The sequence below is a fragment of the Anastrepha obliqua genome, chromosome 5 (genome assembly GCF_027943255.1).
Source record: "Anastrepha obliqua isolate idAnaObli1 chromosome 5, idAnaObli1_1.0, whole genome shotgun sequence".
Taxonomy (NCBI): Eukaryota; Metazoa; Arthropoda; class Insecta; order Diptera; family Tephritidae; genus Anastrepha; species Anastrepha obliqua.
Genome location: NC_072896.1, coordinates 103,609,656 through 103,628,484, shown reverse-complemented (window position 1 = coordinate 103,628,484; position 18,829 = coordinate 103,609,656). Strand labels below are relative to the sequence as shown.

Genomic DNA, 18,829 nt, shown 5'->3' with positions numbered 1-18,829 from the left:
CTGATAATTGGTTTATAATTCGACGAAATATGAAAGGTACATAATATCCGACAGTGTAAAAATTAACAGATTGCTTTGTTGAGAACAATGGCCTCTGAAATATGGAACGGACAGGGTGGCGCAAAATTAATCATCCTATTTTATTTTTGATTAATTTTGTTATTAATAAAAAAAAATTAAAAAAAAAATTAATTGTGTTATATTTTAAACTAGCAAACCCGGCCCGCTTCGCTGGGCACACTAAAATAGAAAAGATATGGTTTAGAACAGAAAAGATATGGTTTTCATATTATTTATTTCTTTATTCTTTATTCAAGCGCTTTGGCATAAACAATATTTTTTGTTTTTCTATTTGTTTTTGAGTAAATATATAATGCTGTTGGCTTCCCAACACGTGAACAGCCAACGTATAGTTGACCATGGGTGAATACTGGTTCTTCTAAATTCATCCCGCATGTTTCTAAAGTTTGCCCTTGTGATTTATTGATAGTTATTGCAAATGCTAAACGAATGGGCAGTTGCAAACGCTTGAATTCAAATGGCAATTCAGGTGGAATCATTGGAATTCTCGGTATTAGAACGTCTTCATTCTTGAATTTGCCAATTGTTGCTTCGATAACATTATTCATCAATCGATTGACTACAAGTCTAGTCCCGTTACATAGCAGCTTTGTTCAAATTGATGTCTCTTGGTCGATTTGATCGGGACCGTGCCATTCGTTGCCGATTTGCTTCATTTTCTTCTTGACGTTCTTCTGATGTCGCGTTATTCCGAGCATTTCTCATGCGCCTATTATTATTTGTCGAGCGACTAATATGAATACGCGATTGTCTTGGCATTTGTACTGTAATAAACATTATTGTAATTATGGTATTCTGAAATTTTGTGGATTATATTTTTTGTTTTTTTATTTTTTTTATCATTTGATTCACTCATGGTGCATCGTAGTTTATCGCATATGAACCGAAAAAATAAATCCACTAAATTTGATGAAAACTTACATTAATTAATTCCAATTTACCACGTGAAAATTCCTAAATGTATAAGAAAAATATAAGCACGTGAGCGATTGTTAATTGAAAAAATAATAAATTTCTTTTTTCTTTTTGACGATTGTTTCTTAGTTATTCATTTGCGTTGATTTGAAATTTAAAAAAAGTCTTCTTTTTTCATGATCATCAAGTGTTAACAATGTGTGTAAGTTTGGTTTAATTCGGCGCAAAGACACGGCGGGTCCACGTTTTGGTATATATTTCGAGCCCCTAGTCATCAATACGTATGAAAATTACCCCGTATTAAAGCACTTATCGACAGCTTTCATTTGATGCCCATATTGTACATACACAACCAAAGGTTACCCGGGTCCACGTTTTGACCTATATCTCGAGACCCCAGTCACGGAGCGGCATGAAAAATACTCTGTACTAAAGCATTCACCAACAGCTTCAATTTGATATCCATATTGTACAAACACATTCTAGGTTCCACGTTTTGGTCTCTATATCGAGACCCTAGTCACGGAGCGCCATGAAAAATACTCTGAACTAAAGCATTCACCAACAGCTTCCATCTGATATCCATATTGTACAAACACATTCTAGGCTCCACGTTTTGGTCTCTATCTTGAGACCCTAGTTACGGAGCGGCATGAAAAATACTCTGTACTAAAGCATTCACCAACAGCTTCCATTTGATATCCATATTGTACAAACACATTCTAGGCCCCACGTTTTGGTCTCTATCTCGAGACCCTAGTCACGGAGCGGCATAAAAAATACTCTGTACTAAAGCATTCACCAACAGCTTCAATTTGATATCCATATTGTACAAACACATTCTAGGGTCCACGTGTTGGTCTCTATCTCGAGACCCTAGTCACGGAGCGGCATGAAAAATACTCTAAACTAAAGCATTCACCAACAGCTTCCAACTGATATCCATATTGTACAAACGCATTCTAGGCTCCACGTTTTGATCTCTATCTCGAGACCCTAGTCACGGAGCGGCATGAAAAATACTCTGAACTAAAGCATTAACCAACAGCTTCCATTTGATACCCATATTGTACGTACACATCCGAAGGCTACCCGGGTCCACGTTTTGACCTATATCTCGAGCCCTACCCACCAATAGGCATCCAAACTATACGTAAACCATCTTCAATACCTGCTTAACAATGTGTGTAAGTTTGGTTTAATTCGGTGCAAAGACACGGCCGGTTACCGAACACACACAAAAAGTTGACTTTATTTTATATATAAGATTAATAGAAAAAAAAAAAAAATAAAAAATTATTAAAAAATTTATTGAATAAAAAATTATTTTATTAAATTTTTTATTAAATAAAAATTGTTTTTACTAAATAATAAAATAATCCGAATGATGGAATATTTATTTTGATCTTTACGCGCTTCATTGCTTATCTGTTTTTATTCTGCAGCTGTCCACTTCACCAGTGACATACGACCCAAAATTTGCAAAAAAAAAATAAATCTTCTCACAGGGTGATTAATTTTGCGCCACCTTGCCTAATATAATAAGAAAGCGAAATGGAAATTTTTCCATAATCCCGATAAAAAAACCAACAACAAGACTCTGCTATAAACAGCGGCGCATGTGCGTAAACGAATATAGCCAACCACAGCTACCTATAAATGTCAGCTGTTGGGCAAGATAAATGATTTGATAAAATGGATTTCATTGCGCTGTAAACAGTTGGCTTGTGTTAATAGTGTTAATGAATGTGTACACAATGAATGCCACACTTTTTGACGTACTATTGTGTTATTACTGGCAATTAAACTGGCTGACTGATAAGATGGGCAAATATAATATGTGCATGCACGCACACATACGTAGACACATCTAGGCAGATAAATCGCTTCAACAAGTCATTACATTTGTAATATATGGCATATTTATGAGGGTGAAGTTCAAGGGAATAGCAAAATGCTAATGGAGGTGTAATTTCATGTGAATTTAGTTGGGTTTTTCTTTTATTCAAATGCTTTCATTGAAAACTGCAAAAGTATTCAGAAGCAACAATCAATTCAACGAATCAGTAGATAATAAATAAATAATAAAAAATACAAAAGAAATAATAAAGGTGCTAAAACGTTAAGTTGGCAATCATGTGCAGAATTTTTAATGAGAGGCGTTTTGTTTACCTTTTACTTCCATATCGTAATGGTCAAATAGCTGATATTTGAAACTGGCGGAGTGTGTAAAATCCGATATTACAGTTAAAGGAGGCTCGACTTTTGTATTTTTGTTCTTTGAATACTAGATGTCGCCGTATATACAAGTTTGTAGTGTAATAAAGGCAAAATTTATGTGAATACTAAAACTGTTTTATTGAAAATGAAAAATATCGGACTTAAGTTATATATTGTATATACATACCTAATTAAAAATATATATAATGTTTATTCCAAGTCATATTTTTGACTAAGGTATATACATAAGTATATGTATATGTATGAATGTTAGGGTGCACCCCTCTCCATATACAGGGTGGGCCATATAGCGTTTGCTTTTTGAACCACCTATTTTTTTGAGAATGGTAACACAAATGAAATGTGAAATGAGTTCATAATTTACTTAAAGGTTTGACATTTACGAAATGGGACGCTTTACGCTTGAACAAAATTGGGAAATATTGAAAACCTATTTCCAAAGTGGTGGTGACTCTTCTTCTTCTTTTATGATTTTCACATCGGTGGCTACGTCAATAAGAAAAATTGTCGAATTTAGGGCTCAGAAAATCCACACGTTACTGTAGAGAAGCAAATGCATCCACAACGAGTCACTGTTTGGTGCGGTTTTTGGTCTGGTGGCATCATCGGGCCATTTTTTGAGCGAGGAGCCGCGGTTACAGTACATCGCGAGCGTTACCGTGACATGCTCAACGAGTTGTTTCCAAAAATTGAAGAGGATGACATGGACGACATTTGGTTTCAACAGGACGGTGCAACTTGTCACACTGCCAAAGTTACACTCGAACATTTGGCTACCGTTTTTGAAAACCGAATAATCAGCCGAAATTCCGATATCAATTGGCCGCCTCGGAGCTGTGATTTAAGCCCGTTGAACTATTTTTTGTGGGGAGCCGTTGAGCGAATCATCCAGAGACGATTGATGCTTTAAACACTAAATCGAAGTTACCATTCATGAAATTGGAGCCCAAACAATCGAAAATGTGCTTAAAAATTGGGTTGATCGAATGGCCTACTGTCAGTTGTGGCAGTCATTTGAACGATATAAAAAAAAAATTTGAAAAAATATTTATTACAATAGTTTTTTTTTTTGTATAGCCGATTCAAAAAGCAAATTTTACATAAAATTTAAATTTATTATAGTTTTTGGATATGCTTTCAAATCGGTACAACTTAAAAATTTCTAAATAAAGGGTATTTTAAAAGACGCGTCTAGATGTTGTTTCAAAATGAAACATGTAAACAGTTAGATTCTTACAGGTTTTGTAGAACCCAACAAACCTTTCCATTGCAAGTTTCAATAATTTTAACGAGTTGTTCTATCGTGTAAAATTGTACAGCGCTTAGTCGACAAATGTCAAAGATTACATAAAAAAAGGCGCCGTCTGGTCACTTTTGAAATACCTTTTTCTTTATTTGACAGAAGTCTAAAAATATAAAAATCATAACGTGATGACGTCCTCGTAAGGCACCATGTTGTATATGTGTTTCAATATGTACCCGTATTTAATGACAGAGGGCATTCCTGAGGGAAGTTGGTGTTAGCATCGTGTGCTGCCATCTATCAAACGACGGCAAGACAAATTTCAGAATGATTGATAGGTTAGTTCGAATTTGGCTGCTATTCGAGTACGACGTGTTTCGACGTTCCAACGACAGTCGGTTCTACGTTACCGGAAGACCCGGATTTATATCCGGCCAAGGACTGTCACTCTAGCAGCATTCCCCATATATGTGAGGGGAATGTTTATGCTACTACAACAACAACAAAAAGACGTGTCACTAAGATGAAAATTCGTTTTTGTTTTCAGATAATAAAAAAATGCGAGGAGATAAAAGTAAAGTTAAATGTTGTCTATGGGCACGCTTTGCCATTTATGACCACAGTCGGATATTGATTTAACAAATTTAAACGCGGACGAACATTCGTTTTTGATGAAGAGCGACCAAGACGCCCGGCAGACGTGGTTACCGTGGGAATCATTCAAAAAGTTCACGTCATGATTCTCGGAACAATTAATATTTTACATGATAAGTTGGCGATGAAAAAATTATCGGCCCTATAGGTGCCGCGACTGCTCATAAGCAACAACAAGCGGATGCGGCTGTTAACTTCGAAGCAGTGTTTGGAGCAATTTAAGCGAGATCCGAAGGAATTTTTGCGTCGAGTTTTCAAAAAAATAGTGTCTTCATTTCTAACACGGATATTTATTAAGCCCTCCTCGTATATGTACATATATATTTGGCGTCTACTGCCTTTTTGAACTATTTGGCCGAACTTGTCATTCAATTTGCGAGTGAGTCTAGTTTTATTTCAATTTATTTTTAAGTTTGGAACATTGAATATAAACTATGTTTTACAATACGTTAAAAAAGTGAACACTGTAAAAGCACAAAGAAAATTTAACAAAAAACAAAAAAAATAATAATAATTGTTGAACGATTTGCTGTGATATTCACTGCAAAAAACGTACATGCATATGAAAAATCGGGTCATGTGCAATTTTAGGCAAAATATAGTGATCTATTTAATAAAACTTGGTGGAGATGTTAGGAAGTGATTCCTGAACCTTTATAACACCCAACATTCCGGAAATAGTAGTTTTGAAATTATTTGTGTTCAAAGTGCCTTCAATAACTTTACTAAAGTTTGGCACATTAGAAAATATTTTATTCTAAACTTCACTTCAATTAAAAAAATATGCAGTCCTACACCTTTTTTACTTGTACTTGTATTTTTTTACTATACTTGTATTTGAAATATTTCAATGAAAATTAAATGCAAATGCATTCATCAATATCGTCATTTTCCAGTTGGAAACGAGAATAACAAATCTTTGGCATTGACAACAATATTGTGTTACCGGATACCTGCAAATGAAAACAAAAATACGAACAAAAAGGAAGTATTTCAGTTCAGCGTTGATGATGGAGATGGGGAGAGGTGAGGGGTCTGGAAATACTAACCTTTTGCTAAATTACATAATTTTATAATAATAAGGTTGGGTATACACTCCTTTCTCCACCATTTAGGCCCTTTTTTTCAAAACGTGTGTAATTATATTGAATATTTCCCAAAAAATCTTTTGCAAAATTTTGGAAATTTGAAATTCGTTGAGTTTTTTTATATTTTTTTATACCGAATTACCAAAATGAAACAAAAACTTCTAAAAAAATTGTGAATATCGCAACCATTTCAAAAAAAAAACATACGCCCCGTTTTGAGTGGCACTGTATAACAAATCTATTGAAGACGTTTGATGAATATTTGTTGATTAAAAAAAAGGTTTTTCTTTAAGAGAAATATTGTGCTTGTCTGATTTTAAAATATATTTTTATAATAACTTATCAAACAAAAGTAAAAATGGCAGATGATGCAAGCATTACAAAAACAAAATTGTTGGATGATTTTTATTGCCACTCACTGTACTTATATGTATATGCAAAAATTTTCATAACTTGAAAATATTTCACATGACCGTGCACAATATTCCCTCTTCATTTACCAATAGCAACACTTAGCATGCACGAAAATTGTAAAATATTTGCCAAAACTACATTAACAACCAATGAACTGTGACAGCCTATAAATATCAAAAATTGTCTGCCAAAATAATAACAGCGCCAATAAGTATTTAAAGTGTTTTCCTTATTGCGCGTTTCTTGTTTGCTTTTTTTTTTCTTTTTTCAATTCGAAAGTACAATTTCTTTGCATATTTTTTCACAAAAGATGGACGAAATTCCGCATCCAGAAATAGTCGATAATTGTAAGATGTGAAAAATGCACGAATATGCATGCAAGTACCTACAACAAAGATGCCGCCTGTCAGCTAAACGGCTTGAGCAAAACGAAAACAACGACAAAAAAAAACAACAAAACAGCAAACGACAAACAACAAAAAATAAATGCATTTCTAAAGTGGGGCCGTAAATGTTTTAACTCGTCTGTTTTCTATCGCCTCGCCCCTCACTCCTAAGTGCCCAGGTAATAATTAAAATTTCTGAGAGTACAAAGTGTAGAAAATTTAAGGTACGAGGTGCGAGCACATACAGGAAAACACTCAAACATACTTTGCGCCAAAGTTCGCATAAATTAGTGCTCCAGAGTATTATCAACTGAAGCGCACAATGCGCGTTGTAGTTGTTGTAGCAGCATATACATATAATATATTCTTCGTAAATATTTCAGGAATACTGTTGAAGCGACAGCCCTTGGTCGGATATAAATCCGGTAACGCAAAACCGACTGTGGTGCATTTTTCCATCCATTTCCATCATTCAATTGCATTTACACTCACAATGCGACAAATAGTCAGCATGACCAGCTGTAATGGCTGTAGAGCTTACAGTTGAATGCTGATTAGGGCCATAAAATGTAACGCTGCTGTTTTAAACGAGCTGTAGCAATGAATTGATAAATGAAGTGGGTATTCTTATTATAAATCTTGCACTATTTTTGTGCTCGCGAAGAACGCGGAAGCGATTTATGATAATCCGCGTGAAATGTATACAAATTTTATTTTTATTTACAATTTAATATTGCGGAATGTGATATAGTATATTATATGTATGTATGTATGTATGTACGTAAGTTGGTCCGTATGGTGCCATAATTGTGCAATTATTAATTTCTATGTAAATTTTGCGTACAATTGTGGCATATCGAAAGACGCCAACAAGTCGAATGCGTCGCAACCACAGCAAAGTGCTTAAAAAAATGTAAACAAGTTATAGGATTACTTCGGTTGATATTTAGCCATAATTGTTTAAGAAATTGTATCAAAATATTGCATATTGTCGTGCAGTCGTTATATGAGGAATACGCGCAACACCGTCACGAAAAAAATTATCAAAAATCAGCAAGAAATTTGAGCCAACTTTAACTTGTACTGTTAAAATTTAATGGGGTATAAAACTGCGTATCGCTTTTTTTAATTAATTAATATATTTATTAGAATTTGTATATAGTTATAAAAGTAATTCGAGAACGACAATGACAACCAGCTGAAATCAGGGCCTAAAAATGTATGTCATAATTTTAAATTAATTTTTTTTCCAAAATCTCGCTGAAAAGAAACGCCCGAAACGTGCTTATTTCTAAAATCGCCAGTTTTGAATTGGTTTCCCATCGTCTACGCTTTGTTCATTGACTTATTTATTTAAATATAGTCTAATAATAGAATAACAAAAAAAAACGAGCAAAACTAAAATACAACTTGAAACACGGTAGACAGTAGTTTCAACGTGTAAGGCTCTGCGAAGTTGGAACTGTTGCGTCTACCAAAGCCTAAGATCGAATATAATTTTGAGATAATATAATTGATATGACTTGAGAATGAAATAATAGAGTCAAAAATTACTCCAAGGTCTTTGATCTCATCCACAGATTGGAGGGCATTATTAGAGATATAATAGGTCGGTCTTTTAAATTTAAAGAGATACATACATGAATACGTACACCAAGAAGCGGGTTCAGTAGGGTCAGCCTGGAACCTAAGCACATCCTCTGGGTTTCTTATTGAGGCAAACATTTTTACAACGTCTGCATATAATAGGTGTCTGGCCTAGAACGCTACCTGAAGATACCCCAGAAGTGGCAATGAAAGAGGTAGAAGATTCACCATCAATTTTAACAAGACAATTTCATTCACTTAGATAAGATTTAAACTATAAAAGAAAAACCGAGAGAATCACACAAATTCACAATGCAGCAAAATAGTCAAAATTCAAAATCACAATGGTTGGATTTTTACGAAGTTGGTCCTGAACTTCGTATTTGTGATTGCTATTGAAAAAATCGTACCAAACCCATGTCAGACCGATTTGGACCATCTTAGCAATTGGTAGCGGAAACACCTTGTTCCGAGAGCTACGGCCCAAACGGAGCGGCGTTTTATAAACACTGGTTTAGGGGCTCTGTGGCAGATTATCGTATCTTGAGGTTTTCTACAAATTTTGGACATACATTTGCTTAATATGCCAGTGTCTCACGTTCGCAGCTCGAAATTGAGGGGCATTTTAACAAACAGAATTGGAGCATTTGGGGTGCTGAATATCAAAAACTATGATAGATAGATCCCACGAGCTCCTGTTTCGATATTCCCTTAATAGCCGGTTCTACGTGACTCGGGGTTTTCCCCGACCAAAGGCTGCCGTCCCAGTAATCTAGCTCTGTCAAGTTCACCGTAACTCACAACTCCTGTTTGGAACTCATATTGGGCCGACGGAGTGATGAGAGCGTTATTTTCGAAACTGCATCTTGTAAATAACATTTCGTCAAAAGAGCTTACTTATTACATTGCATACCATAAAAGCCTGGATGTTTATATCCTTTAAAAAAACATCACAGCATCAAGATAAACACGGCTCTAGATGCCGCAATTGCTTGTTCGAAATTTTCGGGCTTTTCTATTTGTTAGCATTTCTTTACCTATCCAACGACGTTAGTTCTGTATATGAATAGTTACTCGAAAAAATTGGATACACTCGAGTTTATGCTCGAACATTTTCGAGTAATGAGCAACGAACAGGTGTGTGGGTGCTAGTTGCTTATACGCCCGGGATATTTGAAAATGTTCGCATAAAATCGAGAGTTCTAGTTTTAATAGAATCTTCTTTATTTAAAATTGCTTTCCAAGCATGCTAAAACATCTGCAGTTTTATATATGCCTAACTCTAGTAAGCCATGGCGGCCGCTATAGCCGAATGGGTTGGTACGTGACTACCATTCGGAATTCAGAGAGAACGTAGTTTCGAATCTCGGTGAAAGACCAAAATGAAGAAACAGTTTTTTGTAATAGCGGTCGCCCCTCGGCAGGCAATAGCAAGCCTCTATGAAAAACCTTCTAATAAAAAATATCTGCCGTTCGGAGTCCACTTGAAATTGTAGGTCCCTTCATTTGTGGAACAACATCAAGATACACGATCCAAATAGGAGGAGGAGCTCGGCCAAACACCAAAAAAGGGTGTTCGCACCAATTATATACATAGTATTATATACCTCTTGCTTTACAAAATATTGATTTTTTGGATATATGGTCCACTTTTCAAATCATACAACGCAGGTATTTTTCAGACCGGTTTAATAGATTAATATTAATCTGCCATTAAACGTGTTTGAGTAATAACCTCGACAGACGGCCGCGTTAATCGGGATTAACGAGTTAATTCGGAATTATTTCAGGTTTTAAGTCAACTAATGCGGAGTGACAACTAGACTTAATTCTCATAATTAAAGCGGATTAGGGGAATTCTATTTTCGATGGCAACAATGCCGAAAAATGACAGTTAACATCTATTGCAAATGAAAAATAATGAAACTTATAAAGAGAAGAACAAGAAAGCATATATGCAATGCTGGTTTGCACTAACACGTTCGAAATTTCTTAATAGTTTTGATATTTTGGAGCAGTTTGAAAAATTCAAATTAAATTTTTTTAATAAATAATTATTTCTTAGTATCAGGACAGCTAATACTCGTATTTATCGCCTGAGATCCATATTTTGCTGACAAAACTATCCAATAAACAAATCAGCTGGTCACTAATCCGCATAATAACCGTCTGGCACACTACAATTTTAATCAGAATTGACTGCGCCGGTAATCCCGATCAACGCCGCCGTTTGTCAGGCTACAATACTGCCTTAGGGCAAATTAGGGAAATCCTGCATACTGAACATCAGAAGGCCGTTTATGTGGTAAATAATTGTCTTAATACGATGAAACCGTTTTATTTAAATAATTTCAAATTTGATCTCGCTTTAAAATAAGTTATAAAAGAAGTCCAGCGAGCTTCAGGAGTTACCGGCTGAGCTAAAACAATATGATAAAACAGACTATAATACTATATAATATAATACATAATTATGTGATATTGCATGCTGGTGTAACGCTTATAATTTAAAGAGGTTACATCAACATACACTAGCGTAAATAAATATTTCTGCCTATTGCAGTGTATTAAAGTTATTTTCTTTCTACAAATCAAATCGCTTATGTAAGTATGTGCATACCTTTCATGTGCGCCGGCTTCTGCTTCTGCACTTTGCAAGTCATCGCCGTGCGACGCCGGCAGAGCATCAGCTGTTGCGAACTCCTCTTTGACTGTTTCCTGCTTTTGCTCGCGTACTTCAGCTATAACTGCATCATTCATATTTTCTTTTATATCTAAATCACTTGCAGTTGCACCTGCACTATCAAGAGCACTTGGCAACAGCCAGCCTTCAGTTGAGTGCGTTCCTGCCTCTGCCTCTGCAGAGGCTGCTGCTAGGCCTTCGTCAACAACATTGCCCAGCATATTAGAAACAGCTGGAGCAACTGGTTGTGGGGCCATTATTGTGTCACCTTCTTCTTCATTTCTCAATTTTTTATAATTCGGTAAAATTTCTGCATGTGCCACTGTTGCCGGCTCGTCAGTAGCACTAGGCGCATCGGTTTCAGCGGGTAACACTGCTCCAGCTATATCACTACATGCAACTACATATTTAGCGTTCTCTGTGAGAAGCACTAAGAAGAGGAAACAACTGCAATGGAAAATGCGTGATATAGAGAATTAAGTAATAAGTGCAATGAACGAATCGTTGAGCATTTATCAAAAAGTTTATATGTTGATAGAGGCATAGATTTTTGCTACTGCAACACTTGTGCTTACCTCGAAATACACGTCACCGATAAGAGGCTCAAATAGGCTAATCGCAAGTTGGACCGCATATTTTATGCATACACACACATCCACACACTTTAAAATTTTTTTTTTAGTAAAAATTTCAAGTTTTCACTAATTTGTAAATAACATTCATTTTTTGCATTGAATTCCCGGTACTTTTTTTGCAACATTTCTTTTAATTTCCCTCTTACGCTTAGCGTTCTCGCCCTACACTTTCACTATACATTGCAACCGTTGCATTGTTTGCATAAAAAACATTTTCAGTGTGAATTTTTGGCACTTTTCATTCGGGCACACGCATATGCACAATTATTTTCCATAAAAGCCTCTAATTTTCCAAGCAGGAAATCAATTGCAAATTCACCTAAAACGTACTTTTCGAGTGAAATATGAGCTACGAGAACAAGAACCAACACAAGAATCAACTATTCACGACAAAACGGAACTACAAAACAAATAAAAAGAAATACGTGCAAACTGTCAAATGAGAGAATGTCAAAGCTAATTGGAAATCGGCGAATAATGAAGATGAAGCAACGACGGAAAATGCTAACTGGTGTTCAGTGTTGCTACTTTGACAAATGTTTTAACCCATTTAAATGATTTAGGGATTTTTATTGCACAATAGAATAAACGCACTGCGAAAATTTCTCTATAATAAAAATCATGTGTAGAAAAATGTTTGTACACAGGCAACTCTGTTTTATGAAAAGAATTTATAGGTGTGTTTTTATTATTTCCGTCGATAAATGTTTCCTTATAGTGGGCGCAACAGGGTGCAATTTAACTACCTTTCGAGTTGTTCTCTTCTTGGATATTCTAAACACGTGTCAAAGCCATCTTACTCTCTGAGATTTTATAAATTTTTTAAAATAGAAACAACAGGGAGAATTACTGGATAGCCCCGACGTGATCGATAACATATAAAAAGTTGGAATTGATGGAACTTGTTTCCAATGAGCCTACCTTCACGTAGATAGATGAAATGTCCAGAGAAGGCTTTGTAAAGCCCAGTATCAGCTTTCTGAGTATTGCTAAAACATTGGAGTTAGTATTCAAAAGTTTTAACGTTACTGCTGAATCCATTTAATCTATGAAAGAAATCATTGTGACCCTAATTGGCTTAAGTGAAACTATAGCGTCATATTGGCGAGACTTCGCAACTTCGCGATCAGTTTTAAATTTAAAAAGTTTTGGATTAAGTGAAACAATTTGCTGTTTTAATATCAACTTTGGTAATTTCCGCTAAAAACTTCTTTCTTGGACTCCTATGCACATATATGAAATATGTATATTTAAATTCTCCATAAAATATGGTATCAAATAGTAATTAAAATTTATTTTTTCAACCGTTCACAGTTCGTTTCTATTTAAGTAAAATGATATTTTTTCTTGCTAATTTAAACAAAAAGGTTTTAATTTTTTCCACTTTCTTCATTTTATCAATTGAAACCTTGTGTAATAAAACGAGATTTCCCATACAAAATTTCTCTCCAGAAATCCGAGATGCGTTTTCTGTGTTATCGATAATTATTTTTACAAATGTAAAGAGAAACGTGAAAGTAAAAACCAAATAATATGGACGCCGGCAGAGAAGACAGGTTTGGAGATATAATTTTAATAAAAATTTTGTTAGATATTATTATTTAAGCATTCATATTACAGAAAAAAACCAGTGTCCATAGACGTTTTGGCCGGTTCTTGCATATTAAAAAATGTAATATCGAATTTCGCATGCGTATTGCTACCAAAATTATTTGCAACCGCAGCAAATGTCGCTTACGGATTTCCTCCAACTGTTTATTATTAGCAGCTATTTGGGCAAAACTATTCCTGCTCCTTGTCTTTTGGTCATTTCGTTAATAATAATTAAACAAACCAAAAACTCCAAAATATTCCATTAAAGCAATTTTTATGAAGGAAAACCTTTCAATACAGCACTGGCAGCTGATTGTTAATTTGGGAGGTAATATGCCATATGTGAACGGGTAGATTAATTTTGTGGATTTATTGGTGATTACTGCATATGTGAACGTACTTTAAGGGAGTGTCTAATAACTAACGACACAAGTGAATAAACATTTGAATCATAGTTATGGAGAAATATCCAAATAAATATTTGCATAGTATTTTGCAAAGATTATACTCAATCTATTGTAATAACATATGAAATGACAAATTGTGAAGACATTTATTTCGAAAGATCTAACTCATGCGTATGCGAACACAGCTATTGATTTTTGAAAAAGTGCTGCCAACCTAAAATTATGGTTGCAGTTGCCGGTCAGCTGTTAATACATCAGCTGTTGGTATCTTCGGCTGCATATTTGTAGTAAATGCATTTTTACGATTTCAATTTTTCAAATTTGAATTTCAATTCATTGCCTAACCATGGAGTCAAAAAACACACTGGTTCATTGGTTTCGCAAGGGATTGCGTGTACATGACAATCCAGCGCTGACGCTTGTGTTTACCAAAGCACTCAGTGCGCCAACACAATATTGTGTCCGTCCAATTTTTATACTCGACTCTGCGTTAGTGGAATGGCTAAGAGTTGGCGCGAACCGCTGGCGCTTTTTGCAACAAACACTGGCTGATTTAGACGCACAACTACGCCAAATAAATTCTAAACTCTATGTCGTGCGTGGAACGCCGGCTACAGTTTTTCCCCACATCTTTCGTGAATGGCGGGTCAGTTTGCTAACATTCGAGACAGATATTGAACCTTACGCACTGAAACGCGATGCTGAGGTGCAGCGTTTGGCAAAGGAAGCTGGCGTAAAGGTGGATACTTGTTGTTCGCATACTATTTATAATCCAGAGTTGGTAATGCAACGGAATGATGGCCATGCTCCTTTGACTTACCAGAAGTTTTTAAGTGTTGTCGATAAATTCAAAGTACCGTTGCCAGTGCCGAAGCCGGAACAATTGAGTGATGAGCATGAGCCCCCAAAGGATGCAAAGGAAAAACGTGATGTGAATTGCTATGCAATTCCCTCAATGGAAGAGCTGGTTAAGCGACCTGAGGGACTGGGAGAGAACAAGTTTCCCGGCGGTTAGTATATTATAACTTAAATAAATTTTCATTGTGTTCTCGTCTACAATTACAGGTGAAAGTGAAGGTTTGCGACGCTTGGATGCATCGCTAAGCGATGAGTCATGGGTTGTCGCTTTCGAGAAACCAAACACTTCACCAAATTCGCTTGAACCAAGCACCACTGTGCTCAGTCCCTACCTTAAATTTGGCTGCCTCAGTGCGCGTTTGTGTCATCATAGGATAACAAACATTTTAAGTCGACATAAAAAACATTCGAAACCGCCTGTGTCACTGTTGGGACAACTACTTTGGCGTGAATTTTATTACACTGCTGCTGCTTCCGAACCAAATTTCGATCGTATGTTAGGCAACAAATTCTGCATGCAAATACCCTGGGAAAGTAACGAAGCGCATTTGACAGCTTGGGCGTACGGACGTACTGGCTATCCATTCATTGACGCTATTATGCGTCAGTTGCGCAAGGAAGGTTGGATTCATCATTTGGCACGTCACGCAGTCGCATGCTTTTTAACGCGCGGTGATTTGTGGATCTCCTGGGAGGAGGGACAAAAAGTGTTCGAGGAGCTGCTGCTCGATCAGGATTGGGCTTTGAATGCGGGAAATTGGATGTGGCTCTCAGCATCTGCATTCTTTTATCAATACTTTCGTGTTTATAGCCCAGTCGCTTTCGGCAGGAAAACTGATCCTACAGGCGTTTATATAAGAAAATATGTACCTGAGCTTGCAAAGTACCCTGCAGGTTGCATTTATGAACCGTGGAAGGCGACATTGAGCGCACAACGGGAATATGGCTGTGTACTGGGTGAAGATTATCCGCATCGCATCGTTAATCACGAAACAGTGCATAAGGAGAATATCAAACGCATGACGGCGGCATATAAGGTGAACCGAGAGGTAAAGCAAGACAGCAAAACTCGCGACAAAGACGACGAAAGGGGTAAGTGTAAAAAAGTGGGAACTAGCGCGACGTTGGCAAAAAAACGACGTACCTAATGCAACATATTTCCAACAGTATTATCCAGTAGTTTAATAATGTACATAGTTTATTAAACAATGAAATGTAAAATAAGAAATATATCAAGCGCATTTCATTCAGAATGTAATCTAATTTTTTTTTTAAATCCATGAAACTCTACATTTACACACGTGCATGTCACGATTTACTTCTCAAACACGCAGATTCGAATGTCATCTGGCTTGTCCTTGTCTTTCGGATCTAAGCGATAGCGATAAGTTGCATCGCGCAGCATACGCTTTGGCATAATGATTTTTATGCCCTTGAATTCGAAAATATTGTTGCGCTCTTTTGGTATGGGTGGCAATTGCATACGTTGACTGTCACCATAGGCGTCAATATCTACAGTACCTTGCAATTTGTCTTCTTCGCTTGCGAAGGCGTCTATGTCAACGGGTGCCTCACAAATGTTCTCAATGCCCCTGGAGGTGCATGAGTCTGTGGCTTGAGCATCAAACTCTTCTCCAGCATTAATAGCGCTTTTTGACGCAACTGAAGCGATTTTACCACCATTATCTGAGTTTTCCAAGGCCACCGCTTTCACATCATGCGCCAGCATTGGTTTATCCTGCAGTGTCGCTGACGTATATGCCAATTGTTGATCACTATTTGCCGAACAGCCATCAACACCGCTGGCAGCTGGCACTTCTGTTTCTGTTGGTTGAGGCAGCAATTCCATTGCCGATTTATCTTCGTACATCATAGCATCATCAAAGCCATCAATATCGACAACGTTGGACATTTTTCTCTCCAGTGGTAAAATTAATTTGGAGGTTATGTCGCTTGGAACTTTTTCATTATTTACATTATCTGCGCGATCCATATGCTCCATGCGCTGTTCAAAGTCCATGTGCTTATAGCCGCCATTGATGTCCACAATGGTTATGTCTGGCAGCTTACTATCCTTGCCTGACGGCTTTGGCACATTGGCGCTCCCATCACTGCTGTTGCTCTTGTCATTGCTTTTGCTGGGATTGATTGTGTCTATTACCACGTTCGGTTCGCTAAGCAGTTGTTGCTTTGTGGTAAAGCGCGTTGGCTCAGCGGGTATCGACATTCTGCGGCTGCCGAAGTGCGGTTCTGGTGCCGAGGTAGAAATTATGCGAGCCAGCCTTGTAACGACGCTTGGCAAACTATGCCGTTGGATCAGCATCTTGGCAGCGCTTCTCAATCTTGACATTCTTCTTCAAAGTTGACCGTTTTTAATCAGGCTAAAATCGTTTTTGTTTTCTTCTTCCGCTTTTGGAGTATGCCAGTTTTCTTGTTGTTTTCTTATTGCAAATTGTTCTAGAACGCCAACTTCAAATTTTGAAGCAAATTTAATTAAACGCAGTTTGGATTTTGTGTGAATTTCAATAGGAATTTAGATATAAAAAGTTTTTTCTATCAAAAAAAAAAAAAAGATAAAAAGAAGAGTAATAAAAAAAAAAAAAATATTCAATTGCAAGCAAAGTGTATAGATCCACTGAAGTGAAATTCCAAAAATTATTTCCCATTGAAGTTGACAAAACGTTAACTACTTCTAATAAATCACGCCTAAATACCGCTACAACGCGCACTGTGACTTTTTATCGTTTTAGGATGCCAAAATTAAAAAAAAAAATTCTGCGAAAATGATTTTCTTTCGGTATGTTGTGTAAAAATGACCAAATTTTACGACAGTGTACTCAAAATTTATCAAAACAATAGTTTTAAGAAAGATAACCGTTTACAAACACAAGCCGGTGCGTCAATTGAATAATTTTTATTTATTATCCGAACATCGCTGTGAAGTTTGTCAAAAGATATAATACGAATAAGTATCAATTTCATAAAATTGAGTGTTTGCTGATTAAATTTCAACAATTTTGTATTTCAGGGGTAAGTAAGAGGATTATAAAGTTTTTACTATCGATACAAATCCGCTCAGTAAAATATCACTAAAACAGCCATAGCTTAATAATATTTTTGATATTTTACTGAGAAAAACTTTTATTGGTCCATCGAGTTCCATCCATTCTTTAACAGCGAAACGACCTTTAGAATTCTGTGTTTCAGATACTGGAATAAAATTTTGCTACAATTTGCTACCACAGCTTTAAAAGAAGTTTTCATGGCGATTCCTCGGAAAGAACTTTTTGAAATTTGGCTGACGAGCTCAAAAGAAAGGCGTCGTGATGCGGTGTTAGAGAAAATTTTTGCGGTGATCGGAAGAGACGTGGATACTAAAAAGCTAGGAGAGCGTATAAAAAAACTGTGTTACCAATTTTCTTCACAGTGGGAGGGGTCTTGCCGAGTTAAGGCCCGTGTTCTATCTCGCAATTATAGTTGGTTTTCCAAGAGTGAAGACTTTGGAAAATACCGTCTTGATGTTGGGCCATCAACTTCATCCTCTATTAGATCCAATGTACAGGGTGGCTGATGAAAGCCGCTACCAAAAAAAAATTGAATAACTTTTTTTCTTTTTAAGTTATCTGTTCCATTTTTGTTTTAATTTGCAGATTGATCTTTAAAATTTATTAAAATGGATAGCTGGGACACGTAAACAAGAATTGGATAGTCCGCCGCTATCACGCACTGGAGTCAGTAGTTTTGGTACAGAGAGAGTACAGGCGGATGTTTGGCGGCGATCCCCCGAGCAGATGGACCATAATGAGACTGGTGAATAATTTTGCTGAGCAAGGAACAGTCGCAAGAAGGCCTTATCATCGAAACCCACCAGTTCGGACGGAGGAAACGATCGCTGCTGTAGCTGCAGCTATACAAAGCAATCCAAGGGTTTCAACAAGAAGCTTACCTGCTCAACTTGGTGTCAGCCGACAGTCTTTGCAAACAATAATGCACAAAGATTTAGACTTATTTCCCTACAAAATTCAAATGGTTAACAAACTGAAT

At 36.4% G+C, this 18,829-nt stretch overlaps 3 protein-coding genes across 5 annotated transcripts in view; 1 reads left to right on the top strand and 2 right to left on the bottom strand.

Moving 5' to 3' along the window:
- The window catches only part of LOC129247109 (SUN domain-containing ossification factor), a 116,041-nt gene extending 103,733 nt beyond the window's left edge, over nucleotides 1–12,308 (bottom strand). For both annotated transcript variants that reach the window (XM_054886042.1, XM_054886041.1), the window contains exons 1-2: nucleotides 11,868–12,308; nucleotides 11,230–11,739 (exon numbers count right to left, since the gene is read on the bottom strand). In XM_054886042.1, coding sequence (XP_054742017.1) covers nucleotides 11,230–11,739; nucleotides 11,868–11,926 — 569 coding nt within the window. In that variant the 5' untranslated portion in view covers nucleotides 11,927–12,308. The remainder of the gene's footprint in view (nucleotides 1–11,229; nucleotides 11,740–11,867) is intronic.
- Nucleotides 12,309–14,210: 1,902 nt separating this feature from the next.
- LOC129248110 (cryptochrome-2) lies at nucleotides 14,211–16,043 on the top strand. Of its 2 annotated transcripts, none has more exons than XM_054887546.1 (2): nucleotides 14,211–14,937; nucleotides 15,005–16,043. In XM_054887546.1, the coding sequence occupies exons 1-2, from the start codon at nucleotides 14,274–14,276 to the stop codon at nucleotides 15,931–15,933; spliced, it is 1,593 nt and encodes a 530-aa protein (XP_054743521.1). In that variant the 5' UTR covers nucleotides 14,211–14,273; the 3' UTR covers nucleotides 15,934–16,043. The 2 variants fall into 2 exon arrangements, with proteins under 2 accessions (XP_054743521.1, XP_054743519.1); XM_054887544.1 differs by having other exon boundaries at nucleotides 14,993–16,043.
- LOC129248111 (uncharacterized) lies at nucleotides 15,966–17,344 on the bottom strand. Its single transcript, XM_054887547.1, has one exon. The coding sequence runs from the start codon at nucleotides 17,133–17,135 to the stop codon at nucleotides 16,101–16,103; it is 1,035 nt and encodes a 344-aa protein (XP_054743522.1). The 5' UTR covers nucleotides 17,136–17,344; the 3' UTR covers nucleotides 15,966–16,100.
- Nucleotides 17,345–18,829: the final 1,485 nt, after the last annotated feature.